This window comes from Pseudomassariella vexata (assembly GCF_002105095.1).
Source record: "Pseudomassariella vexata strain CBS 129021 chromosome Unknown BCR38scaffold_14, whole genome shotgun sequence".
NCBI lineage: Eukaryota > Fungi > Ascomycota > Sordariomycetes > Amphisphaeriales > Pseudomassariaceae > Pseudomassariella > Pseudomassariella vexata.
The window spans coordinates 382,719-409,853 of record NW_024467969.1 but is presented as its reverse complement, the minus strand read 5'-3'; the positions used below and the strand labels follow the sequence as shown (position 1 = coordinate 409,853).

Genomic DNA, 27,135 nt, shown 5'->3' with positions numbered 1-27,135 from the left:
TGACGAGGTTGAGTGGTGAAGCTGGGTTACGTGGCATGATGTACATGAGAAACAGTTCTTGTTGAACTTATCAAGTGCAATGTGCTGCATTGAGTTGATTTTGGTCAGGCCGGCCCTCTAAATTCATCCAAATTCACCAAGAAAGCTGATATGGCCATAAGGACCTTAAGTACACAAGGTCATGAAGTCAACCCGTCAGGTCAGTACGATTTGGGCCCATATGACGGGTGATGTTCATCATGCCACGTACCACGGGGTGGCCATTGCCAAAGGCTTGGTGCGCAGGGTCCAACGGTTCTATTGGGGCACGGCACCTGTTCCCCAGATTCTTGAGTCCGGAGATGGGGCTCTTACCTCTTACTCATGCGTCTACTAGTATCTTGCGTCATGCGAGTTCCATCTTGCGACGGAACTTTACTTATATTGTATGGGGTGGGTATACCCTGGATTCTGTGACGCGGCGTGTTTTACCAACTAACAGCATTGACCACCTTTTTGCATGCACCCCCATTTTGCAGGGTCTAACTGAATCAACCTAAATACTTCGTCCATATTATTTATATACAGAACATACTTAATTTAAGTGTCCGAAGGCTTAGACATATTCTTTCGAGCCCTCTTTTTAGGAGGGACCCTTCCTTCGAGAAAAGTATCAATTTCTAACTGCTTATCCGGTAAAATAGGCCGTAATGTCCCACACCTACATCCGGGACACCCCCACATGTGGGACGCCCTAAAAATGACGCTGTATATTATAACCATTAACTTCAACCTTTTTTTACGCTTATTCTAATGCGACTACAATACAGCTTTCACCGTCACTAGGGTTTTCAGACTCGCTAGACTTATCTGTACTATCCTCAATTTCACCAGCCTCGATTTGAGCCTTCCGAATAGCCTTGATATTAGTAAACTTCGAATTTGGGCTCATCTTGACCTTCCTCCGCTTCCTAGCCCTACTAGCCTCAAGCTCTGCCTCTATTGCCTCAACCTTTCGCTGTGCGACAGCTAATTGGTAGTCCTTCTCATCAAAGCCCTTTTGAACTTTCCGAAAGAGTAGCCGCTGGGTATTTGGATCACTATCAAGCTTGCTGAATAAGCTGAGTTGATCTTGGAGCTCATCTCTCCTCTTAGGCGTTGACCAGGCTACTGCTGATGTCTCTAACGCCCAGTCCTGACTACCCTTACTATCAGAGTACCCTTTGCAAGTCTGACTAGGCTGTCTGATTGGTGCTGACGTATTCTCAAGGAGCAGGGGGCTCATAAGGGGTCTAGCTATGCTCGAAGGCCAGAGACCAGTATATTTCCATCCACTGATAATGTTCTTAGCGGTCAATGCTGCTAGACGTGCCTTTCTATAGCAGAGGAGAAAGTTTCTCTTCCCTACGACAGTAGTAGTATCCCATCGGTCAAGGTAACCAAGTTCCTTCTTATAGGCTGCCTTGAGGGGTCCAAAGACTGACTGATCGAGAGGCTGGAGAACGTGGGATGTGTGTGGCGGCAAGAAAAGCAAGTGTATCTTGTTTATGAAGCAGAGGTACATAAACTTTGTCGTTTCGTGGCTACTATGCCCATCTAGGATAAGTAACCTAGTCTCTTCAGGGTCCTCTGGTTGAGTTAAAGGAATAAAGATCTTTTGTAGCCACTGAAACGGGGTCAGGCGGTCAGTAGGATATACCTACCACCTAACACACTGAACAGACGGCTCCAGTACCAACAGATCCCATCTGTTGGTCTGATCAGACGAAGATCGTGGTACTGGTTATAAGAGCGAAGCTATTACACGTCTGGTGCGCGAGTTGGTCGGATGTGCCTCTGAGACTCTCGTCGGAATGATTCTCAGAATAAGACGTCTGGCTCTGGAAGTCGAATTCAAGCTCTCACTAGCACTAGATTGCTCTGATCAGAGCAAGATACAATCCTCTGTCATTGTCAAGGCTAGGTTGAGGGCAGAATAATAGGATTTCGAAAGTAGTGTCTAAGTGCACGTAGGAATGAACCGCATAATTGAAGGGCTAGCTAACTAGAATAGAAAACAAAAGTCAAGTTGATTGAATAAGATGATGAAAAGAGATGACGAGTTGTTGAAAGTCGTCTGTCATCTCCGTGTCCCTTAAGAAGTGTGGAAGACAGGGGAGTCCTCCCTGGCCCCCGTCACCTACTTTCCTGACGTCCGGCCTGGCCCCACTACAGTACTACCCCCACTTGTGATATACAAGGGGAAGTCTGTCCAGCAGCAGTGGTTTCCTCTAGACTTGACTCTATACGAAGCCTGGAGGTTTACAGCAACAGAGAATAGGTGGACGTCAGACTCTACGGCTATTGAGTAGCTACAAAAGATCTTTGTTCCTTTAACTCAACCAGAGGACCCTGAAGAGACTAGGTTACTTATCCTAGATGGGCATAGTAGCCACGAAACGACAAAGTTTATGTACCTCTGCTTCATAAACAAGATACACTTGCTTTTCTTGCCGCCACACACATCCCACGTTCTCCAGCCTCTCGATCAGTCAGTCTTTGGACCCCTCAAGGCAGCCTATAAGAAGGAACTTGGTTACCTTGACCGATGGGATACTACTACTGTCGTAGGGAAGAGAAACTTTCTCCTCTGCTATAGAAAGGCACGTCTAGCAGCATTGACCGCTAAGAACATTATCAGTGGATGGAAATATACTGGTCTCTGGCCTTCGAGCATAGCTAGACCCCTTATGAGCCCCCTGCTCCTTGAGAATACGTCAGCACCAATCAGACAGCCTAGTCAGACTTGCAAAGGGTACTCTGATAGTAAGGGTAGTCAGGACTGGGCGTTAGAGACATCAGCAGTAGCCTGGTCAACGCCTAAGAGGAGAGATGAGCTCCAAGATCAACTCAGCTTATTCAGCAAGCTTGATAGTGATCCAAATACCCAGCGGCTACTCTTTCGGAAAGTTCAAAAGGGCTTTGATGAGAAGGACTACCAATTAGCTGTCGCACAGCGAAAGGTTGAGGCAATAGAGGCAGAGCTTGAGGCTAGTAGGGCTAGGAAGCGGAGGAAGGTCAAGATGAGCCCAAATTCGAAGTTTACTAATATCAAGGCTATTCGGAAGGCTCAAATCGAGGCTGGTGAAATTGAGGATAGTACAGATAAGTCTAGCGAGTCTGAAAACCCTAGTGACGGTGAAAGCTGTATTGTAGTCGCATTAGAATAAGCGTAAAAAAAGGTTGAAGTTAATGGTTATAATATACAGCGTCATTTTTAGGGCGTCCCACATGTGGGGGTGTCCCGGATGTGGGTGTGGGACGTTATTTTTCATAGCTACTAAACCAGTTCAAGTAATGGAATATCAAATCTGAAGACGGAAGTCGCGAGGAAACTCGCAGATATCGTTAGGATATTATATCAAGTCTCTAGTTTCCGCAACCCAGCACGTTGTTTTGGTCATTATCATACTGAGCCATTGCTCATTTTCCTTCTCGTTTACATACTTCAACCAGAGGCCGATATTGTGCTGTCGATGATCATTAGATAGGATGGCGAAGTCAAGATTTCACCATTCAGGCTCGCTTGCAGGAGTTTCCCTGTAGTTGAAATGATAGAACTCATGCCATGACTGAAGGCGTTACTAGCAACGTTACCCACTAGCATGGTAGCTGAGTAAAGAAACTTGGAAAAGCTATTGGACATACTGCAAGGTTTAACAAGGCATAGAATTGAATGTGTCTATGATCCTCTCAAGTAAAATGTATGAAGATGGGCCAAACGAGCCTTAAGTATAGAAAAGTGTGCCTTTTGGCTGCACACTTGAGTCGGTTGCTGATACATCAGAGATTTCGCTCATAAAGTTCTAACAGTTGGCCGTTGCCAAGATTTTGGTGCTCAGGGTCCATCCATCATCAATCAACTGGCTGTATGGTAGCGGTAAAACGGAAAAGACAGTCGTTAGAAGTCGAAGGCTGGTGGGGCCTAACACAAACTCGGGAGCTTCCATGGATCTCTACACAACCCGTGAATGCGTTACTGGATATGAGATAATGCGACATCGTAGATAGTATCGATTTCAATGTTCGTCATGTTGGGCACTTAAATATCTTCATGTCTCAGATGTATCTGCAACTTCAAGGCGAGGGAATCCAACATAATATCGTGGACGTGGCCGAGGCTTTCAGAGTGACTTTTCGTATGAAATCAAGGCGCTCGTGGTCAGTTGAAGGTGAGGTCTCCAAAATCGTAACACCCAAGCCTGTCTTTTCAGGAGGCCATGAACCCCTCGTTGTTAATGACACTGGCTGGAAGGAACAAGTAAATGTAACGAGGCAAGAATTGCACACTCTCATCCTTAGAGCGAAGGTAAGCACTGGTTAATAAGCAAACCAACTTAGGTGTCTGAAAGAGGCAAATTAGTAATCGAAACAAATCCGAGGTCATGCGCATTTGATACACTCAATATCACCACCATCCCACCCTCTCACGACAGCTGTCGCCTCCTTACCCGCACCACAATATTCTTCTGTTTGCAGAGCCACGAGTTCCTCGCTTTCCACTCGCTCTTCTCATTCCACATCTGCAGCTCAAATTTGCTCAAGGCCTCCGGGACAAGCTTATGCAGCTCCACCAACGAGATATTGCCGGTGCAAGTTCGCGTCCCCGCTCCAAAGTGCAGCATATACTTACCCATGCTCGCCGCCGCTACTGGATCCAGCCATCGTGAGGGCCATTATTCGTCCGCGTCGGCGCCAAACACCGTCTTATCGAAGTGCACCACAGCAACATTCATGCAGACACGGTAGTCGACCGGGATGAAGGTACAACAGAGTTTCATGCGTTCAGTGGGCAACATTCGGCCCATGAACAGCCGCACACCTGGGTGCAGGCGCAGAGGTGCGAAAACTTATTCGCCTCGGCGTATCTGACGGGAGAGCGGAGACGGCCGTCTTTGATAGGTTGGTCGAGCTCTTGCATGAGCTCTGTGTCGATGGAGGGTTTCTTCATTGTGTGGTAGATTGTGAAGCGCAAGCCGATAGCGGTGGTGTCAGAGCCGACGTTTCTATTCAGACTGTTAGCTCTTATGGTGAAAGTAACTATGGTGTCTGAACTGGACTTGACTTACAGCGCGACGTTAGCTTCTTGTTCAATCTCGCCCATATGAAAGTCGACCTTATACCCCTTTTCTATATGGATGGCGTACAGCTGCTCCAAGATGTCGGTACGCTTCTGACTTTTGATCTTGGCTCCCGCGTTCTGCGACGCATTTCCTCGATATAACGGCGATGTTATTGATGACCTTCAATGACCTGCGGAATCCCGAAACTACCAGAGATGAAGCCAAGATCAATGACCGCATGTATGATGGTACGACGGCAGTCATGCACAGGAAGGGCATGATAAGATCCAGCGAATGTATCCAGTATACCAAGACTTCCATATTAGGTCATGACTCGCATGTTAGGCAACCTTTGTGGGCTTTGCCAAGACCACCAAGGTTACCACGTGACTTGGCCCTTTGGGACTTAAGTCCAACCTTCGTGCTCGATAGTATTAGACAGATGAACATGCTTTTACAACTTCACAAATATTTGACCACCATTGCGTGTAACATCGCACGTCCCTACACCGGGGCCTGTAGCATTCAGTTCCCTGACATATAACGAGCACCTTGATCGTTGGTCTTCGGTTATCTTCATCAGGGCGTACTGAGAGGGGGTAACCGAGAAGTTGTGACCCCACAGTCCAAAGACAACGTTTGGCAGGGATTTACAGACCGTACAGCTGTCAGACCGGGTGTATGACACCGGTGAGAGCCGGTGGGGAGCCGGCTCGCGGATCTGTGGGTCGCAGAATATTATAGAAGTCTTGGAATACCGTTGAACATAGGAAATCCGAGCATTGTAGTTCGGATTAGGGGTTTTAGCTATCTATATGAGAGAGGTGTCTTGGAGAAGGAAGAAGGGAAGGTCAGAGATCAATAACCTATTTTGGCCATGCCTCATTGTGACCACCATTGAACACCCGGTGATCAACTGCGGTAACGCCTGTTATCCCCTTCACTTTGTATTATTGCCTTGCGGCCTAGCCGTTCCTGACAATAGCCGATGTCACAGAATATTCCTACAGTGCTACAGGATGGTCTAACGGCTTGATAGATTGGTCTTACATAGTGAAAGAGTCGGAGTTCAAGATCACGAGGATTCTATTGGGGAGCTCTTGGTGTAGGGTGTGGATATGGTTGTCCTAGGTATAGAGACCGAGCGGCTACGGTCCAAGCCCTATCGTCGTCCTTTATAAGGGGCAGGGATCATAATTTGCTGGAATCAGAAAAGCTAACGTGAGTGGATATAAGGGTTTTGTAGGAAAGTATCGTCGAATCAGTATTGGACAATGTTGGGTGGTCCCGGTGGGATAAGTGTTGTTGCGACTTGATTTCGGTATATTCAAACGCAACTGGCATGATCAATGTCGTTAGAATGGGTAGTTCATCAGGTTATGACACCTTCTAAATGAAATGGGAAGGCCTCATCGAGGAGTCTTTGTCAGAAAGGTTCTGAATTTACTTCGAACTGGGTCTTCCAAATTTCTACGACAGCTCTTCATTACCAACATCGTCAACAACACCGTTATGCAATGACAACCCACACGACGACAGATATATGCCATATATGCGGGGGCAGGTGATCGGAACCACTACTCACCAATTACGGCGGTGGTTTGTGCGCATACTGCTACACCTAACCGTTCATCTCCTCAAACGCTGCTGCTCGATACTGTCTCCGACAGATCTGCACACCCTGTTCCAGGATAAATAGATAGAATAGAGTGAATAACATATCATCACATGGTAGTGGAGTATTGATGGTAGGGGTGTTGATAGGATAGCAGTATAGTTTCAGGTAGAAGACAGCGCACCTTCCGCTCTGGGGTAGGTATAGCATTGGGGTAATTGGTTTGGGAATTCGCGTACGAGTAAAAGCTTAGAAATTAGATGACATGGATGACATGGAAACAGTGATAAAACTAGTTCCACGTATTGTGAATCGATTATGCTCTGAACCTGGTCCTAGCTTAGCTTATGTTGATGGCCGAGAAACGACGTACGCCGACGGACGCGACCAATTCGGGATTACGGGCTGCGTACAGTCGATACTTTATGGGCATATAAATTTCCAACTATGCAAATGAGAACTCCAGAAACTTATCGAAGAGCCAAACCTTATGAGTGACTTCCAGGTTGACTGAGGGCTGTGCTTGATCTCAATGAGACTCACAGAAGACCTCTCAGCGACATACGTAGAATCATTTTATGATGCCATAACCTAGACTGATATACATAGGTTTTTCAAATGTATTGTTAAACGTGCGTGGAAATTTCTACATCGGGTGAAGTTGGGCCTGCGGATGAAGGCAACATCAATTAGATTGATTGCGTATGGCCATATATAGTGGGTTTACTAGATGTCAGTCGTGGTCTGTGCATATCCAATACTACTACTTGATTCCAGCCCACCAGCGCTAGCCTGGCCTACCTAAATACATCACACTTCTATCTCTCTGTGTGCCCCAACACTAGATATCCCGCACCTCGCTGGAACGAATCTTCACGATTGGCATCAACCACATTGACTAGCAAGACAAGATAGTGAAGTTGGCCGAGACACTTCAAACAGGAGAAAAATATATACACGAGAAAGACATGCCGGGGTCTTCCCCTGAGTGTTGATGGATATATACAAAGAAATGTAAATAAACCCAAACATCTATGGTACCGGTGTATAGCCAACGGGAGGGTGCAGCCCATCTGGAATCTCCAGCCCAAAGTCGTAGTACACCGGCGCTGTGCTGTTGGCCCAAGTCTCCTTGATACTGGGAAGTATAGTTCGGCCGTGCGACTTGCCGCAGCTTCCCAAGTTGGGCGCGGGGTACTGCTGGTTGCCACCATTGGTATTGAACACCCCAGCGTACGACCAGTTGAAGTACATATCAGACAACTCAATCTTCCCAGCCCACTTACGGATTGTGTCGCTCGTCTTGTCAGCTACCACCTGGAACACATTGGCGCCCACGTCGAAGCGGCCGAGCGTATGCAGGTCCCAGTTGGCGCTCACGGTGGAGATCTCGCTGTAGTGGTTGTAGTAGTTGTCGTCCGTGGTGCCTACGAGGTCGGATGGGATAGCGTCGCCTATCAGGATCCCGAGGATCCGGTTCTGGATGGAGTAAGTCTCGTTCTCGTCGAAGGTGATGAGGACCATGGTGTTCTGCATGAAGCGCGAGTCGTTGAGCAGAGGCTCTAGGAAGTTGCGGGTCCATGTGCCGGCGACGGTAACACTCGTATCGTGGCCGTCGCTAGTCATGTTGGGGGTGATGAACATCCACTGGGGTAGAGTCTCGTTCTCGAGGTCCTCGTAGAATAGAGATATGTTCTTTATCTTGGCTAGGCGGTCAATCTGCTTGGCGTTGTCGTCGTAGATGACGGCAGGGTTATGTTTGCGCACGTATGCATTGGCGCCGTTATCCTGGTTCACCCAAGCCATACCCTCGAAGCCGGTATATGGCAAATCCTCCTGATACTCGGACCAGGAGATGCCCTTATCCTCAAGCAAGTCGACGATAGAGGATACATTGGTATCGATCTGGTTGAAGTTGTCGTTTTGCATGCCAAAGTAGTCGCCGCCAATAGCGGCAACGTAATTCGGCTCAGACGGGTGTGTGACGGCATGGTAGCCAGACAGGGTAATGCCCCTTTCCGCCAGCCAGGCCAGGTTTGCTGCAAGGCGAGTCAGTGACCAGTCCCATCATATGAGGTCTTGAGAGAACACGAACGGTCGCCAACCGCCATGTCATAGTCAGTGTTTTCCAACCAGATGACAGCAAAACGGTCGAACGCCTTCCCCTTTACGTTGCTCGTGGGATACAGCGTCTTGGCCGTAGCTGCGGCCGCAGCGACGTCACTGGACGCAGTTGCAGTGTAGAGGTTCTCGGCCTGGGCCGCAACACTGGCAGCCAACAGGAAGAGGGACATCACGGAAGAGCGCATCTTGACTTGTTTTCGAAAACGCCGACCAGACCATCAAAGAGCTTGAGATGCGGGCAGTAGGCGGCTTTATATTCCAGGGCAGCAGTGTCTGGCCGACTGCAACGTCGCAAGCAGTGTTCGGGGTCAATTTGGAGATTAGTCGGCCCATAAAGATCGGATGTCGTATCCCTTTCCAGGGCCTTCGAAAAATAAGCTGAGCTGCAGCTAGTCAATACATCGGCCAGGCGCATCTGACCCGTGGATGGCACGCAACACGACATTTGATTTGATTTGATTAGAGTTGTGTTGATCATGGGTAGCAACGGGACTGGCTAAACCCTGATGGCCTCCCCGCAGAAGACCCGGCATGATCTGCGCTACAGTAGATCACGATGGAGGAGGCTCACACCATAGAAGCATTGCGGCATAGCCCACGTGCACAGCAACTCAACCACGCCACTGGACACCTACAGACCAGGTGGGAAAGCAGACAGGGAGTCGAAGTAAGCCAGAGCTGTCCATCTCGGCGACACTTCCTGGTGGCAATCGCACTATTCCCGGTGGTCCGTGAGATTACGGAAACGGGCCATTCATCTGCTCATTTCTGGGTTCGGTGCACAATCGAGGAAGTTTTGCGAACGTTGCGAGAATGAGATAGGCTAAAACACGCTGGTCGGCAAGCACGTGGCTTTGATAACGTCAAGCATTGGCGTTTGCCTGCCCCGCCTTCTCCGCTAGAACGGGGCATCGGCTAGAAACGATGCGGGTCAGGCCTGGAAGCTTTTGAACACACCCAACCACCATGGTTGCATTCTGAAGCAGGTTACAGTTGGCCAGGGTTAGAAATTTTGTGGCGCAGCAAAGTTGATCAGGGTCAGAAATGTTCTAACCCTGGCCAAGTCTTGCCAAGCTAACGCTAACGCTAGTCTAACCAAATAAATCATCACCACAGTATCAGAGAAAAGCTTGTACACGGAGAAAATGCGGCGCATATGCAGCGATATAGGAGCATATACATGGGGCCAAACTGTCTGGTATACATATGCGAGGCATATTCTGACAAGGCTCAGATAATAGAAAAAAAGCACGAATAGTTTATTAGGTACTGTAATAACCTAACCTAGAATAGAACATGTCACATAGGATTTGAGCATATATGATGCATATGAGGTGGAAACTTGATACGAAACAAACACCAAGCAATATATTATTATTATTATTATTAAATACGCCGTAGGCTCGAAGCCCCCGGTACCTCTACTAGTACTCCCGTATGTCAAACCGTGCCCTAATGGCTGGACTAAATACATACGCTGCGTCGTCGGTTCGCCCTATTGGCGACTGCGTTGCGTTCACTACCATACTACGTTGGTTCTCAACCTACCAACAAAGTCCCCCCTGAGAAGATCGATGCTATCTGGGCCTTGAAGCTGTCCGACCCGTCCCTAGCAGCCATCTTACAATAGTCCCACTAACTACTGGTTCTCCTGTTGCCGTTGCGAGGTCTCTGCGAGAGTATAGTGGCCGTGGTGCGATGGCGGCCCGTAATCGTTCCCTCGGTCCTTCCAACAGCCCGCAAAAGAGGATTACGTGCTCTGCCGTCTCAGGGGCATCGCCACAGCGGCATAGCGGCGAGTACACGCCAAAAGCCCCTGTCTTGAATAAGAAGGCTGCTAGTCCTATTTTTTCCGTCCTGATCTGGCACAGCGTAGACGCCTCCAGTCGGTTCAGGCCGAAATACTTGCCCCCTTTCGGTATCTGCATCGAAGGGCCCTCCGGTTCCTCAGAGCAATATATTTGCATTATAGAACCAAATTACCAGACCAAGCAAAACAACAGTTCATAGGCATATGTCGTACATATGCACAGTAGGTACCGTTTGATTGCTGCTTATCGATGATTCAAGCTATTTCATATTAGCTTATGCACTGCCTAAGTTCAACATATGTCATACCAGAGTTACGAGTGGTCGACCGGCTTCCTCTACCACCTCTGCCACCTCTACCACCACGCTTGCGAGAAACTATCATATATTAGTATAATATGTAAGGAGTGTATATAGTGCTTAGACTTACCTCTCTGCCGGCTAGGAGTCTCCTGCTCATCGTCATCTAGAGCGGGAGGTTCCATGAACGTACGCTACATCGAATTAGTATATACTATTAATATGTTTACTAAGTCCACGAACCTTGCGCTTGCCAGAGGACTTAGATGTACTAACGTGCGGGCTATTCGAATACAGTTAGTATATACTTAATATGTGTGATAAGTTCAAGGAAAATGGTATATAACCAGGGCGAAGCCCATATGATGCCTTCACACGAGACCGACGTGTGCGTCGCATAGGCATTGTTGATACAGGAGCGGGAGCATGTGGGAGTGTGGGACGTTACTTACTTTTCAGTAGCCTCTTTAAGCATCTGCTGTATACTACTAAGAGTAGGCTTTGGGAGCTCCCGAACAATATTTCGGATTTTTGAAACATCTACACAATTATACTCCTCTGTATATGAAGTGACCTTCGGGTGCGCATGTCCACAGACCCGGATACCACTACATTTGTATGGCATATGCCAAGCTTGATTTAGCTTCCGATTAGAACTAGCTATAGGGTAGCCTAAGCGTCACGTATGCTGCTCATATGCTGCCCATACGCCCTGCACTTACTGGAGGAATTTCAACGATGTTATATTATAGCGACCATTTCCATTACCGTTCGCTAAACTAAACTCGATCTATCTTAAATTAGTATATAATTAGTATGTTCTTTATATACGGTTCGTATATGCCTTACTTGGGTTTTGATCTTCGTAAAAGCAGCGCTTATCTCTTGTGGTGTTGGATTGTCTGGTAATAACGGCTTTGCTACATGAACAAAGGTTGCAATTCCAGTTGAGTGTGTATGAGGATATACTGGTAAGATATAATAATCTTCGATTTGGTGAACTTGAACCCTTTGGCGCCCATTGGAACTGATTATTAGTCCAAAGTTTTCGATCATCTCCTGAGGATATGTTCAGTATATGCATCTGATATGCTGAGGGCTACTTACTGGAGAAAACCCCATATATGGGATAGCTTCCGATGGAATATCCCATTGACAGCTATATGAGCCTTGCTCTGTATCTTCATCCTGTGTAACCTAGTGTATATTTAGTATCAACGACGCTGATATTAGGTTAGTTATCTTACGCCATTAAACCAGAGAATTAACTTCTCGTTGTCGCTGATGTTTTGCGTATGCTCTGCATATGTTCCATCCGTGCTGGGTGCGCTCTCATGTTCATAATCAGTTTCGTCCGCCATGAGGTGTATGAATTTTAGGAAAATAAGAAGTTATGAAATTCTTCTGTGATAGCTATCTAATTAAAGGTCTACACTGATCGAGCGATTTCGGAACACTCTATACGCAAAACATATAACGTGGTTGTCGGCTGGTGTAGTTGGTCACTTCGCTGGTAGATAAGTCCCGATTTGAGCCTCGCCCACTTGGGTCGGTGACGAGTCGCGGGTTCGAATCCCGCAGCTGACACACAAGGGGTTTAGTCAACCCTTACGGCGCGCTGCCCACCTTGTTGACTTCGCCTACCTAGCGATAATAGGGAGATTGGTGCAGTTTAGGATTACGAGCATCCTAGCCAGTCGACCGTCAAGCACTACGTCGGCGGAATATAACTCGACAGCCGGTCCAGAATTCGAATCGTTAATCCGACCCCTTATCGGACCTCGCCTTTCCGATAACGCTCGTCGGCGAACCCGTCCCCTCACGATAGAAGGCGCGCAGCACGCCCTCTCGCCGCGATTCTTGCGAGCGTCTGACCACGTTACGGTCTATCCACTTGAGCGTATGGTTGAGATGTATACGCTCGACGAGAACCCCAATTAGCAGATACTACGACTTGTCGCGACAAAAAAATAGTCGAGCATCTTCTGCACATCAGCAGCATCCCACCCCTGAGGACGAATTTAAGTGCCACATTACCACACTTATCGGTAGTTCAGGCAGGGGTTGTAGCACAGACTTAGGGAGGGACAGGAGGTTTAGTAGTCATTTGGCTACAAGTTTACCTGTATAACCGCCCGACGCGGCTTAAGGGCCCGCTATATCATCTATAGCCCCTTAAGGGAGTACTTGTAGAGGTACCGAGGGTTAACACCTACGGCGTATTTAATATTATTATAACGTGGTTTAACACCGAGTCGCGCACTTTTTCAACTTTTCCAACCTTTTGACTTCAACACTTATTTCCTCAACAATAACACCATGTCAGTTCAAACCCAAGAAGCCAAAATCAACCTTGCAATCGAAGCTATCCGGCCGACCAAAAGTATGAGCCAACGTCGAGCAGCAAAGCTATACGGTGTACCCGAGTCCTCACCAAGATAGAGGAAAGAGCTATTGTTCAGCATGTACTTGACCTAGATTTGAGAGGGTTTCCTCCCCGGCTAGAGGGTGTGGAAGATATGGCCAATTCCATTCTTGCGACGCGGGGTACCCGACGCGTCGGCAAGCTCTGGGCGCATCGCTTTGTAAAGCGAACCCCAGAGTTACAGACGCGTTTTTCTCGCTCGTATGACTTCCAGAGGGCCCTCTGCGAGGATCCAAAGATTATTGAGGACTGGTTCTGGCTTGTATCGAATATGAGGGCCAAATACGGGATCCAGGACTGCGATATGTGGAACTTCGACGAGACGGGCTTTATGATGGGCGTTATTCAACGCTCGATGGTCGTTACCTCGTCTGAACGTAATGGTAGAGGCAAGAAGGTCCAGCCAGGTAACCGGGAATGGGCCACGGCGATTACCTGTGTCAATTCGGAGGGTCGCGACATCCCGCCATTTCTGGTAATTCAAGGGAACTATCACCTTGCTAATTGGTATACTGAGGGGGACCTACCAGCCGATTGGGTAGTCAAACCGACCGAAAACGGGTGGACGAACAACGAGACTGGTCTAGACTGGATCAAACATTTCAACAAGCACACTATCTCGACCAAAAGAGGCGTGTATCGGCTGTTAGTATTGGACGGGCATGAGAGTCATACATCGGCCGATTTCGAGTCTTATTGCAGTCTAAAGGCATTATTACTATCAGTCTGCCCCCGCACTCGTCTCATCTAACCCAGCCACTTGATGTCCGGCAAGGAGGTGCACTTACTGTCGAGGATGCCCTGGACATTTTGGCCCGGAAGGACGCGGAGGCCCTGGTAAAGGAGGACAAGCGCTCTAGGGGGGGTAAAGAAAAGGCTGGTCCGTCGACTGTACGACGAGTAGTAAGTGTAAGAAGACCGGACATAATCTAAAGACTTGTCAGGTCGAACTATAATTGTCAGATGTATATAGCTCTGAATAAATTTCAATAAACTTTAGTCTGTTGTGGCTTTTTAATTGAACTTGAAATTATAGTGTGGTAAAAAGTGCGCGACTCGGTGATATGCGCGACTCGGTGTTAAACCACGTTAGACCTATCTCTTTTAGGATTAGAATATGTGGGGCATATGCGACACCACACTGATCAAGCGATTTCAGAACGCTCTATAACGTGATCCACAAGTCAGTGACTCACTTTCAACCATCAATTCAATATTAATCAAGATAACTTCACCACAACACATCAGATCAATTCAACTGAGCAGAATCTTATTCATTAGATGTTTCTAATTCGACTTGACAAGTCCGCGCATTATGCCCAGTCCTCCCGCAGACACCACAACGTCTTGCACTGGTTGCGATCCTTTTCCTTGGACCATTACTTTTGTCTTCCTCACCCTCTACTGCCTCGATATCACCCTTGGCTTCCCGTAGCTCTTGTGAATCAGCTACATTAATTGTACCTCCATGCTGTATTTGCTTATTTTTGGTTCTGCGACGTTTGCTTAATAGGTGGTTGGTCTCATGGAGCCCCTTGTTCTCTTGTCGCAGAAGGGCAACCTCATGCATTATTAGGTGAGTAGCCTTCGCAATTGAGTTTACAGAGCTCAAAATATGGGTTGGGGAGCTATTTTGATGCCTCTGGACACTAGTCTTAATAAGAGTTGATTGATAAGTAGCCTCCAGGGTGGTAGTAGGAGTCTTGGAAGTCCAAGTAGCAGCCGGCAATTGAGGGTCGGGCGACGGTGTACGGACTTTTAGAGCAACATCTAACGAGGAAATGACCCTTTCTGGATCCAATGGGACAAGTCCAGCCGCTTCGAAGCCAGACCGAATATTAGATTCGGTCATTGCCTTGTTAGATGCCTCTAGAAACCCAGATAGAAAATCCTCCTTCGCAACGTGGGTTTGGTGCTTTCGCATTCGCTCCTCAATATAGCCACTATATGCGCGTTTTAACACACTAAAAGGTACTATATCGAGAGGCTGGAGCCGATGTGATGAATGGGTAGGCATACAAAGAGGAACAATTCCCAGTTTTTTGCAGGATTCCTCGAAATCTATCGAGTGATGGCTTTCGTGGCCGTCGAGAATCAAAAGACGTTTCCTACCCTTTGTACGGCTCCGGGTATGTAGATCAAAATGATTTACCCACTCTACACCCAATTCATTGGTTGTCCAACCATTACTGGATAGAGAAACCTTCCAGTCGTGTAGTAAGGCAGCGTCGCGGTACCAGGAGGCAAGGTGAATTTTCCCCGCGAAGATGATAAATGGAGGTACTGCCCAGCCTTGAGAATTGATGGCTTGGATAACGGTAACCTATTCCCTATCACCCTGCTGGGCTTGTCTAGGCCTGCCCTTTCGTTTGGCACTTGTAACAACTATTCCAGTTATGATTATACCTATAAAAACCCTGTCTCGTTAAAGTTATATATATCTTCCCGCGCGGAGTATATTGGCCATATCGGTCACGTTTTGAAGGCGGGAAGGAAATGCTCGCGAATTTAGCTCAAGTATACGTCGAACAATCGTCTCTTCTTCCATCGTAGTCAAATTCCGCTTCGTAGCGTTAGCAATGTGCTGTGGTTGAATTCCGTTGTATCTTCGTTTGATAGTACTAGCGGCAGCTTTGTAGATCAATTCGAGCTAGTTCTAGCTTAATTCTGGGTTTCGACGTTTAGCCTGGATAGCCAACTGAATATTAGCTTCGTTTGAGATACGTAGCATTTTGACTCGTGGAAAGTTGTATAAGTCAAGTTGGAGGTTGAAATGTCGCGGAAACTGAGTCACTGACTTGGGTGGGTCACTGACTTGTGGATCGCGTTATGCAAAACATATAGACCTATCTCTTTTAGGATTAGCATATGTGGGGCATATGCAATACCACAAAGATCTGATACTGTGCATTATACCTAGTTTGGTTAAGCTTCCCTTGGCAAAACTTGGCCAGGGTTAGAACATTTCTGACCCTGATCAACGTCAGCTATACGCTGGCATTATGAAGCTTGTCTCGATAGCGCGCCAATTACACTCCTTCCAATTGGCGAGTCCAAATCCTTCCCTCGGTCCAACTTCACCGGGTCGGAGACCTGTAGTCACACGCTTCCTTCACTCCGTCCTCTACTTTTACTGTCACCTGTTGAGATTGACCAGAATCATGCCCCAAGGATCAGGCACGTACAGGAGATATGCAGCTGCTTGTTGATCCTACGGCCACCATTGGCCTGCTCGGAGCCGGAAGATGCAACACGTGAAGCACTCACTGCTTTACGCGATACAACTAACAAAAAGGGCGTTCAACGCGGAACCCTTCAACGCGGAACTCTCCTCTGGCCTCTTGTCCCTCGGAATGCTCCCCAATGGTCGCCCAATGAGCGGTTCGAGTTTACGCATGCCAAGTAGACACAAGCTTTGCTCCCATGAACCTTAATCGCGGGACGTGCGCCACTCCGAGTCTCCCGTACGCAGTCGTCCCGCTGCGATCAATATAAGTCAACCCCCAACGACTACGCCATGTTCGCATTGGAAGCTGTGTTCTTACCTCTTGCACTACGGTTAAAAGGCGGCTGCATCCGAGGAAGTCAATTATTTTTCGTCGTGCAGGAACTCAGGCTCTTGCCCGTTGCCCCTGATTGATTGCGACAGCCTGCTTTGGCGCACCCGAGTCTCGACCTTCCTCTACGATCACATATTTGCGCTGATTGTCATGACGACCATGGATCTCCTGAACGCTCTGCGTCCGCAGAGCCTCGCGGGCTCGAGCCGCTTCCCAGCATACGCGACTCTCCCGACTGTTCCTACGACGCCCACTGCAGCCTCACATAGCAACCTCAGCGACATCGACGAGGCAGACTCCGACGCTACCCCGGTAGCAACCGGGTCCCAGTTTCGACTACCGACCCTCTCACGCTTCCTTGCCGACTTTACACTGGGCTTTGCCGACGGACTCACTGTCCCGTTTGCCCTTACCGCTGGGCTTTCGTCCCTCGGGCAAACCGAGACTGTCATATATGCTGGGATGGCGGAGATCTGTGCGGGAAGCATCAGCATGGGAATTGGCGGCTACCTCGCGGCGAAAGGGGAAATGCCAACAAACAAATGCGGAAGCGATGCGTCAGCAGGCACGCAAGAAGAGGACGCGGATCCCGAGAAAGCTGTGGACTCAGAGAGAGACGAGGCGGTAGAAAACTACCTTGCTCCTTTGGCATTGCCCGAAGATGTGCTTGAGGCTGTCCGGGCTCACGTACTGGGTCGACCGAGCATTGCCCATTCCTTGCAAGCAGTTTCTATCGAGAGGGAAGGTGGTCCGGAGGGAAAAGGCTTTTCGCCCGTCCTAGTTGGGCTTTCTGTGTCAATTGGCTACCTTCTTGGCGGTCTACTGCCACTCTCCCCCTACTTCTTTGTGAGTCAAGTGGGCGACGGTCTACTATGGAGCTTTCTCGTTTGCATCCTGGCATTGTTCGCGTTTGGCTTCTGCAAACATTATCTTCTACAAGACGACGGTGCGGGTGGCAACTGGCCCAAACGAAAATCACACTCCCCGCGTTGGCGGAGGGTTAGACGAAGTCTTTGGGAGGGCACCCAAATGGTGATACTCGGCAGCATCGCCGCTGTGGCCGCTGTCCTTTGTGTCAGGATTTTTGAAGCCATGAAATCGTAACCTCTCGGCGCAGTCAAGCATCGTCTATAATTTTGTCACCCTTCTCAGATCACCCGGCCTATATCTGTGTGCTGATCATAACCTGGACCCAATCCATCGGGACGCCGCCTTTAATGCACTTGTTGCCTTCAGCCTTCCTGTCTTGAAGCTCTTCGCCCGGTGACGGAAATGCGGGAAAGCGTTCGACGAGTCCACAATGGCAGTGATCAAGCTCCAGGAGGAGGCCCTCCACGACCAGGTGGCGGTCCTCCTCTCGCCATCATAGGTGGTGGCCCTCCGCGACCCGTGAAAGCTCCTGGCGGCGGCCCCCCCATAGCAGGCATACCCGGTGGTGGTCCTCGCCAGCCTCCCGGGGGCGGAGGAGGCATACCGCGGCCCATCCCGCCCATTGGCGTCCCGCCCATTGGTGGACCGCCTCCGCCTGGGGGAAGAGGAGGCTCGCTCATTTCGCTGCCCGACACGTACGACTGGGCACTCGAACCACCACCACCCCTACCGCTTGAAGATCGGCCGGATTTAGATCTGGAGCTGCGACTGCTTCTCGAACTATCTCGCGATTTGCTTGACTGGGTATACCGCACGCGACCGCTGCAAAAACATATGACCAGGGCAATGATGACGACCGCGACCACTGCGCCGATGATACCGCCAATTGCATCTTGGCTCAAACCCCCCGTTTGTCCAGCGGGCTCGACGTGGCTGGGGTTGTCGGTGGGATAGGAGGAACCGAGCGTGAGGGTGATAAAGATGGTAGAGCCGGAATTGGTGATGGTTTGAGTACGAAGGGGTTTATCACTTTCATCGACCGCAGCTCGTGGTGCAAGGGTTGGAGTCAACACGGCCATGTCGTGTGATCGAGGACTTGATGTATTGTTCCTGTGGAGACCGTTGAGTCCGAGTCTTCTCAAGGTTTTGTCTCCAGGCAGGTCAATGCAATTGCACGGAAGGAGGCTGCAGGAGTAAAGGCCTCAGCTGAGCTTTTGTTCCGGCTTGCTAAATGTATACACTTCAAGGAATTCCATCTTGGCCAGCGCTGCCCTTAAAGTGCCTGTCCGACGCGACTGAGACCTGCGTCTGCATATGCCCCAGAATAGACATCCAAGCCAGCAATGATCCCAGTCCGCCCCGGCACGGTTTCTCCTCCCACATATCTATGTTGATGATCCAGTCCGGCATTCGATCGCTGCACACCTTTCCCAAGGCGGGGAGCCTCATCTCACCTTACGCAATCCAGTTCACCACGCAGCTACCTCTCACCAAGGTTGTTCCTTGCAGACCGCTCTCCTCACCTTTCTATGTATCTCACACACCCACACACCTTGTTATTCAAGGCTTTTCTCCCGATGTATTCACGAATCACAGTTGCAGATCTCATGTTAGTTGCCTTGCGCAACCGTGCTTTCACGTTGGTAATCAGCTGCCGGGTTTGCGCGCGGCTGCCCATGTCGAAGCAAAATAAACCGTCGCACGAGATGCGGTCTCGCGTCGCCTGCATACTGGGTCGGGCTGTTTTCTACCAATCGCAGGGGGTGTTGGGGGGATATAGGTAGCGGAGGGGTAAGGGGTATTAGGTTGGATGGGAAAGTCGACGAATCGGGGTCGGGGGCCCGTTCCGACGGGCGTTTTGCCAGCGAAACCAGATCTGGGAACGAACGCTTTGCTGGAAGGGAGCGAGGCGCTTATGTCGGCAGCCAGAGATCGGGACTCGTGCGTTGGGCAAACAAAAAACACTCATACCTAAACCTGTTCAATGGGGCGAAGCAAAGCAGCTCACCGAGGTTGATGCACGTGTCCGCAATCCTCGGCAGGCCACGCTGCATGGCTTGGCTTGGCTCCAGTTGCCCTTTTCATCCGGGCGCTGGTGACACGAAAATGGTGGGGAGAGGGAAAGGCTGTGCGAGGTCGTGCGAACGTCTGATCCGGCAGTGGCTCGAGGACAAGAGATCTTGGAGGATGATGTTGTGGTGGATGTTAGGCGACTGGCCGGGTGTTTCGATACTGATGTCTGGTGCGAGGACAGCGATTATGGTACTCCTGCTGTGGAAAGGGGCGACATGCGAGGTTGATGATGCTAGTGCTGGTCAGGTATGGTCTATTTTAATCAGGTCCTGATCGAGTTGAGAGTATCGCTCGCTATGCCACTCCTAGACTTTTACATTGCAACAGTGCTCGATATAACGTATTTCACCCCCATTCCGACACCCCTGTAAACCCCAACAATAACCACACCGCTATTTACATTATCCTTTTATTTCTCAACCACTTTTGCTTCAATTGACTTTATTCCAAGTATTCGATCTGATCTGCTATCAATGCCTTCATATACGGAAGAAGACCTCGCTGCCGCCGTTCTAGACGTCGCAAATGGTAAATCTGTGCGACGCGCTGGCCTGGATTGGGGTATACCAAGGACTACACTTATCGACAGACTTCAAGGCGCTGAATCAAGTCGCGAGGCCTCTGCTAGCCAGCAGGGGCTATCTCCAGTGCAAGAAAAACACTTAGCAGACTGGGTTTTGGTCCAGGAAGCCCTTGGACTAGCCCCAACGCACGCGCAGCGCGTCGTAGCCCTCAAAGGTGACCACCAACCACTCGGCAAGAATTGGCTGGAAGCCTTTCTAAAGCGTCACCCAGCACTAAAGACTAAAAAGCAACGCCGTATCGACTCTCAGCGTATCAATGGCGCGTCTACCGAGGTAATCCAAGCCTGGTTTGCTTCAAAATTACGTATTCCTGCAATTCAAGTGATTAAGCCGCAATGCAGGTATAATATGGATGAGCATGGCCTTATGGAGGGTCAAGGGGGCTCTGGGATAGTTGTCGGGAGCGCTACCTTACGCGCAATACACCAGAAACAGCCTGGTTCGAGGGCGTGGGCGTCAATTTTGGAATGTGCGGATGCCCTCGGCAATACCTTAACCCCCCTAGTTATTTTCAAGGGCAAGGACGTCCAAGAGCAGTGGTTCCTGATAAAAATCTTCAGAACTTCAAGGACTGGCGCTTCAAGGCATCCCCCAAGGGCTGGACAGACGATACGATAGCTATCAAATGGCTTGAAGACGTTTTTATACCCCTTACGCTTCCTCAGGACCCTTCAGACACTCGTTTACTTATTTTGGATGGTCACGGTAGTCACAACTGATACTTTTATGTCTCTTTGTTATCAAAACAACATACTTATTATTTTTACCACGAGGCTGTTATATACGGTGGTTATCCGTAGCGCGATTGCCTTCGGGGCGACTGCGTGGCATACTATAAGTGAGGAACCGGCAGGGCCAGCTAAGAGCCTGATGGGGATACAGAACGAGTGCCTCCGGGTAGTCTGTGGTGCCCACAAAGCGACGCCGGTTCGCCACCTGGAAGCAGAAGCAACAATCCCGCCACTAGACCTCTATCTTAGTGCCCGGGCTGCTAAGTTTGAAGAACGGCTACGGCTTAGCGGGAAGAGAAATCTGCTTCGCAGCGCGAGCGCTAAAGCGTCACATATACTCCGGCAGGATAGGCCGGCGAAGAGGAAGCAGGCGTCGCAGCTACTCCGACCGGCAGGGTACACTATGGAGAAGGAGGCCCGGGGCTCCGAGTGGATGAGTGAGGAAAAGGAGGTCCCGGCTGCCCTCCTCGACCACTGGAGGAAGAGATGGCTCACCGGAGCAGAGCATCACGATCGCCAGCGACGCGCTATCGCTGAGGAACCGGAGGGCCCTTCGATGCAGATACCGAAAGGGGGCAAGTATTTCGGCCTGAACCGACTGGAGGCGTCTACGCTGTGCCAGATCAGGACGGAAAAAATAGGACTAGCAGCCTTCTTATTCAAGACAGGGGCTTTTGGCGTGTACTCGCCGCTATGCCGCTGTGGCGATGCCCCTGAGACGGCAGAGCACGTAATCCTCTTTTGCGGGCTGTTGGAAGGACCGAGGGAACGATTACGGGCCGCCATCGCACCACGGCCACTATACTCTCGCAGAGACCTCGCAACGGCAACAGGAGAACCAGTAGTTAGTGGGACTATTGTAAGATGGCTGCTAGGGACGGGTCGGACAGCTTCAAGGCCCAGATAGCATCGATCTTCTCAGGGGGGACTTTGTTGGTAGGTTGAGAACCAACGTAGTATGGTAGTGAACGCAACGCAGTCGCCAATAGGGCGAACCGACGACGCAGCGTATGTATTTAGTCCAGCCATTAGGGCACGGTTTGACATACGGGAGTACTAGTAGAGGTACCGGGGGCTTCGAGCCTACGGCGTATTTAATAATAATAATAATATTTTTACCCCCACACTCATCTCATGTCCTTCAGCCCCTCGATGTTGGGGTGTTCTCAGCTATGAAAACGGCATATCGCAAGGAGGTCGGGGTTTTAACCCTATTAACTGATTCAGCACCTATTGGCAAGCGGAATTTTATGCGCTGTTACGCCAGAGCACGCCAGAGGGCTCTAACGGCTCAAAATATCAAGTCTGGTTGGCATACAAGTGGTCTATGGCCCCTAAATGTCGCTAGGCCCCTTACCTCTTCTGCTTGAAAATAGCAACCGCACACGTCACCAAGGTCCAGACATTCTTATTGCAACCCAGAAAGTCCAGAAAACGCTCCAGACGCCTTCAGAGGGCAATGTTGTATGGTCAACGCCAAAGAAGAGCGTAGATATAGAGCGCCAGTTTAGGGAGTTCAATCGACTCCAACAAACTAACATGACTACACAACGCCAGCTATTTAGAAAGATGAAAAAAGGGTTTGATGAGAAGGATTATCTATTAGTAAGCGCAGAATTACAAATTAAGGGCTTGAAACAGGGATTGGAGCTTATGAAGCCACGGAAAAAAAAGAAGGTGCAAATAAGTCCAAACGCGAAATTCACAAGGATTGAGGACGTACGGCGGATGAGGGAAGTATCTAATGAAGCTCTTGTTGATGATTCGGGTTCAGAAATATCTAATGTATCTACTGTCGAAAGCGATTGTATAGTTGTTCAGAATTGAATTTGTGGTGGTTGTTTGAAATTGCAGTGTTATTCGTGGTGTTTTGTTTTATAGGGTGTCGGAATGGGGGTGAAATACGTTAGAGGAATACCAAGACAAGAGCGATGTTTCGAAGTACAGTAAAAGACATTTTGCAGAGATTTGCGCGCTAACAATTCTTACAGGGGATCCTTCAGGGCTGGCAGGGACCTCCAGCACCTTCAAAATACCCATAAATACGGCTGTCAGGGAACCCCAGCATTGTCAAAATAGCTATTTGAGCCGCCTTGGCAACCATAAACCCACCAGGTTGCTCAACCAGGGCCTCCGATGAGGTTAGCATTGGCGACCAAAGTCCGGAGAACGATGAGGGTATTGGTGTAAATACACGCCAGCCCTAGCTCACCAGGTTGGCATGGTGAGTTTGTTTCGAACCTTGGTGGTCTGTGTTAAGCATTGTACCCCGTGGCCAAGCCGGACTCGCTTTGGCTCCCTGCTTAATCATAGCGCGTTGCTACGAGCCGAGGATCCCTACGGCAGTGAACTAGTAACTACTGGTATTCACGGACACTGAAGTTTCAAGAAGTCGCAGGGCCGCTCTCCCAGATGGAACCTGCTCCAGCAGTTGAATATAGTCAAGTAGTGGGAGTTTGCAGGTAGTCTTTTGCTGACCACAATCCTAGATGTGTATGCCAAGGCAGTAGAGCCGCTTCGATCTGCCAGAGGCAGGTAAGATCATCAGTTCTGCAGACTTCGTGGCAATATGATACCGACAGACGTGTGGTCCAAAGCGCATGCATTCGCAACCCGCGTCATGTGGCTGTTATGCCGTTGTAAACGTAACTGAGCTAACGTACAACCCCACCTTTCCGGCCACTCACCTTTCTGGCCATCTAATCTGCCAACTACAACAACCTTCGACACAACAGATTATCGTCGGTATTGGCTATTATTATACAATGCCTCGATATTCAGAAAATTAGATTCAAGGCGCTTTCAACGATATCAGTCAAGGGATATTCCAGCGCCAGGCTTCCCTCCGATGGGGCGTTCCACGCTCTACCCTCCAATTACGACTCGGCGATGGCCTCAGCCATTCTGACGCGTCAATCGCGTCGATGAAGCTATCTAGGGATCAGGAAGACGCGCTGATTGGATGGATCCTCGAAATGGATCGCGAGGGTCGTAGCCCGTCGGCGCTATCCATCGCTAAGATGGCGTTGATTCTGTTACCTCAGGATCGTCGATCAGAGGGCCTCGGTCGCCATTGGGTTCATCGCTTTATTCAACGCCATCCAGAGGTCGGAAGTATTCAATCTCGACGCCTCGACCGTCAGCGATTTGATGGCCTATCGACGCAGAATATCGACGATTTCTTCGAGACGTACGAAGCCTTGATGTCAGCTCACGACTACTTTCCACATAACGTCTGGAATATGGACGAAACAGGCATCGTGATTGGCGAAGGGATCGAGGGTATAGTGTACGGATCGTCAGAGAAACATACAACATTCGTTCGGAGTGACGAAAGCCGCGAATAGGTCACTATATTACATGCTATATCGGCGATGGGTAACTCGTTGACCCCAGCAGTAATATATACTAGCAAGAGCCTCCAAGCCCAATGGTTTAACGATTGCGACGATATACCTGATTGGCAATATACTTATTCGTCTAACGGTTGGATCAGTACAGATATCGCCGTTCGATAGCTTCGTGATATCTTTATACCTCGTACACAACCAGTTGATCCCGACGAGCAGCGGCTCTTGATATTAGATGGTCATATCGCTCACGACAACGTCGAGTTTATGTGGTTAGCCTATTATAACAAGATCTCGTTACTATTTTTGCCAGCGCACTGTTCTCACGGGCTCCAACCTCTCGACGTCGCCGTATTTGCTCCATTAAAGCGGTACTATCGCTCGTTGGCGACCTCTCTCTCGATCGAGTACTGTTCTATTCTATTTAAAAAGTCGACGTTCTTCTCGCTATACATCGAGGCATATACGAAGTCGTTCACGATCAGTAATATACAATCAGGCTTCTCTGCAACTGGAATATACCCATTAGATCCATCGCGACCTCAGCCGACGATAGCCCCCCTATCAGAACGACCAACTTGTAAGGTGACAGGAAGCCTAGACTATCACGTCACATAGACCAAAAGATCTAGGAATTCTGTCACTTAGTGACAGAATTGAGGCTTAACCCTGCTTATAGCTCTGTATTCCCTTACAATTATACTCCCCTCTAGAGCTACTCGTCCCGAGTAGATAAAGCAGGTAACTCTAAGGGCGAGCAAGCTCGAGAAGATCCCCAGGGATACACCCTGTGAGCAGAAACGTAAGGCCAATTCTAACTTGTTATACAGCCCGCTACACGGGTATCGCATGACCGGCGACTTTGCTCAGAGGCACATTAGGCATGTTCAGAGGTCCCGGCCTCGGCAACTTGCTCAGAGGCACAATTTTAGGCATGTCAGAGGTTCCGGTATCGGGCGGACCCCCGCAGGCGATCCGCGACACTTGGCTCCATTAGCGAATGAAAAGCCAGAACACAGGCTAGAATCGAACCCAGACCACCCACTAAGTGACAGAATTGAGGCTTAACCCTGCTTATAGCTCTGTATTCCCTTACGCAACTACACCACCAACAGCTGGTAATTGGCTTGATCCGACAATAATAGCGACGCCAGTGACTAGCTTAGTCGCTAGGGAGAGTCTGGCAACGATTACGCCATTGCGATCGTCGCAACGGCTATTGTTTCGGAAGCTAACTCGTCGGCTAGATGTACAGAGCGTCGAGGTCGCTACTTTGACCCAACGTGTACACGCATTAGAAGCCGAGATAACTTCGTTACGCCCCAAACCACGTAAGAAGGTACGATTAGGGCCTAATGAACGATTTGGTAACATTGTACAGATTAAGGAAGCGATGGATCGAGCCCTTGAAGTAGAACGGCAACGAGACCAGGTACAACGTCGGAATCAGGTAATACTGGACCCAGCTAAGGCGTCAGAATCTATCAGATCTATACCTCAGGAAGCCCTAGAGCACAGCTTTCTATTAGAGCTGGTTGTACCTGAATAGCTACAATAGTACGTTGAATACACTGTTTCGAATACCTTCAATTGGATTGCAATATGTGGCCGGAAAGGTGGGGTTGTACGTTAGCCTTCTTATTTGTCGCTAAAGCGCGATGGTTCGTCATGGGAATTGACAAATGATGTTGATGTGGGCCGGCCAGAATGCATTACTAGGGTGTCTATTAGTGACATATCCGGACTTGCAACTGGTGTACATGACGCGTCCAATAAGTCGATCATGATAAACATCTTGTGGTTTCAATCATGGTATGTGGGCAGTTCGTCCTGCTGCGCGCAATTGCCACAAAGCCGCTGTTCCCCGGACGAACCACAGCTGCAACGGCCGCGGACAAGTTACCAGCATAGCGCTACTTGGCAGAACAAAGGTATTTCTTGTATATATTGTACATATGCGACTCCAATTAGCTCTCCAGTAGTCTTCAACCACAACATGACCGCTGGCCTATGCCTTTTATTGCTATAACAACAATCGGAAGAATTTTAGGTTTCCCTATGTATACCTCAACCGAAGGTGCTCATCTCGGAGCTGTGTCGTGTTGACGATCCTTACGTAGCTGTTGTCAAGCGCAAAATACACGAGGCCTACCCCTTGCCGCCACGCAACTCAACACGCAATCCCCAATCAAGGCAGGCACTAGAACAGTTAAACGACCCACCTGCTTGCATGGGTGAAGAATTGACAGTTGATGCTCATTGGTCCCAGTCTCAGTGTAGGGTGGATACATTGACTATACCGTAGTATATTCACATATCGGTACTTAATATGGAGCCGATTAGCTAATTTGACTATTCCCGCTTGTCAGTGTGTGCTAAAAATGCCAGCCTCGACCCACCTGGATGGCTCTCTCCGTTCGCTTGTGCCTTTCCATGATGGCAATCAAACTTCCCACTGAATTCGCTGCCGAGGTGCTCAATGCTGCGCCGTTATGCCACCACCGTGGCGCGGTCGACTCGTGGCCTACCGTCAGCCCCGCGGCCGAAACGCCGGGGTTATATTCAGGAGGCAGGGTTCCAGAATAAAATGGAGCCTGCTTTATCTGAGAGCAA

At 49.3% G+C, this 27,135-nt stretch overlaps 6 protein-coding genes and 1 non-coding gene across 7 annotated transcripts; 4 read left to right on the top strand and 3 right to left on the bottom strand.

Annotated features, from left to right (window-relative positions):
- Positions 1 to 4,463: 4,463 nt before the first annotated feature.
- On the bottom strand, positions 4,464 to 5,360 carry BCR38DRAFT_527141 (uncharacterized protein; the record flags this gene model as incomplete). The annotated part of the gene is made up of 3 exons (XM_040865380.1): positions 4,464 to 5,024; positions 5,088 to 5,218; positions 5,292 to 5,360. 3 exons carry the CDS (start codon positions 5,358 to 5,360, stop codon positions 4,796 to 4,798), a joined length of 429 nt encoding a protein of 142 aa, XP_040711857.1. The 3' UTR covers positions 4,464 to 4,795.
- A 2,368-nt stretch (positions 5,361 to 7,728) lies between these two features.
- On the bottom strand, positions 7,729 to 8,990 carry BCR38DRAFT_460502 (phosphoesterase-like protein; the record flags this gene model as incomplete). Its single annotated transcript, XM_040862419.1, has 2 exons — positions 7,729 to 8,735; positions 8,792 to 8,990. The coding sequence occupies 2 exons, from the start codon at positions 8,988 to 8,990 to the stop codon at positions 7,729 to 7,731; spliced, it is 1,206 nt and encodes a 401-aa protein (XP_040711856.1).
- A 1,895-nt stretch (positions 8,991 to 10,885) lies between these two features.
- BCR38DRAFT_412871 (uncharacterized protein) lies at positions 10,886 to 12,290 on the bottom strand (the record flags this gene model as incomplete). Its single annotated transcript, XM_040858754.1, has 9 exons — positions 10,886 to 10,890; positions 10,939 to 11,007; positions 11,060 to 11,123; positions 11,173 to 11,212; positions 11,382 to 11,537; positions 11,652 to 11,719; positions 11,779 to 11,988; positions 12,037 to 12,126; positions 12,177 to 12,290. The coding sequence occupies 9 exons, from the start codon at positions 12,288 to 12,290 to the stop codon at positions 10,886 to 10,888; spliced, it is 816 nt and encodes a 271-aa protein (XP_040711855.1).
- Positions 12,291 to 12,413: 123 nt separating this feature from the next.
- On the top strand, positions 12,414 to 12,516 carry BCR38DRAFT_t306. The gene has a single exon. It is a non-coding gene; the product is annotated as a tRNA-Thr (tRNA).
- Positions 12,517 to 17,073: 4,557 nt separating this feature from the next.
- On the top strand, positions 17,074 to 18,018 carry BCR38DRAFT_351598 (VIT family-domain-containing protein; the record flags this gene model as incomplete). The annotated part of the gene is made up of 1 exon (XM_040856653.1): positions 17,074 to 18,018. One exon carries the CDS (start codon positions 17,074 to 17,076, stop codon positions 18,016 to 18,018), a length of 945 nt encoding a protein of 314 aa, XP_040711854.1.
- A 168-nt stretch (positions 18,019 to 18,186) lies between these two features.
- BCR38DRAFT_488894 (uncharacterized protein) lies at positions 18,187 to 18,872 on the top strand (the record flags this gene model as incomplete). The annotated part of the gene is made up of 2 exons (XM_040864339.1): positions 18,187 to 18,588; positions 18,627 to 18,872. 2 exons carry the CDS (start codon positions 18,187 to 18,189, stop codon positions 18,870 to 18,872), a joined length of 648 nt encoding a protein of 215 aa, XP_040711853.1.
- Positions 18,873 to 25,018: 6,146 nt separating this feature from the next.
- BCR38DRAFT_445742 (uncharacterized protein) lies at positions 25,019 to 25,618 on the top strand. The gene has a single exon (XM_040861041.1). It carries the CDS (start codon positions 25,372 to 25,374, stop codon positions 25,588 to 25,590), a length of 219 nt encoding a protein of 72 aa, XP_040711852.1. The 5' UTR covers positions 25,019 to 25,371; the 3' UTR covers positions 25,591 to 25,618.
- Positions 25,619 to 27,135: the final 1,517 nt, after the last annotated feature.

Coding starts and splice junctions, on each gene's coding strand:
- BCR38DRAFT_445742 (XM_040861041.1), top strand. CDS start 25,372: ATGACCGGCGACTTTGCTCAGAGGCACATTAGGCATGTTCAGAGGTCC.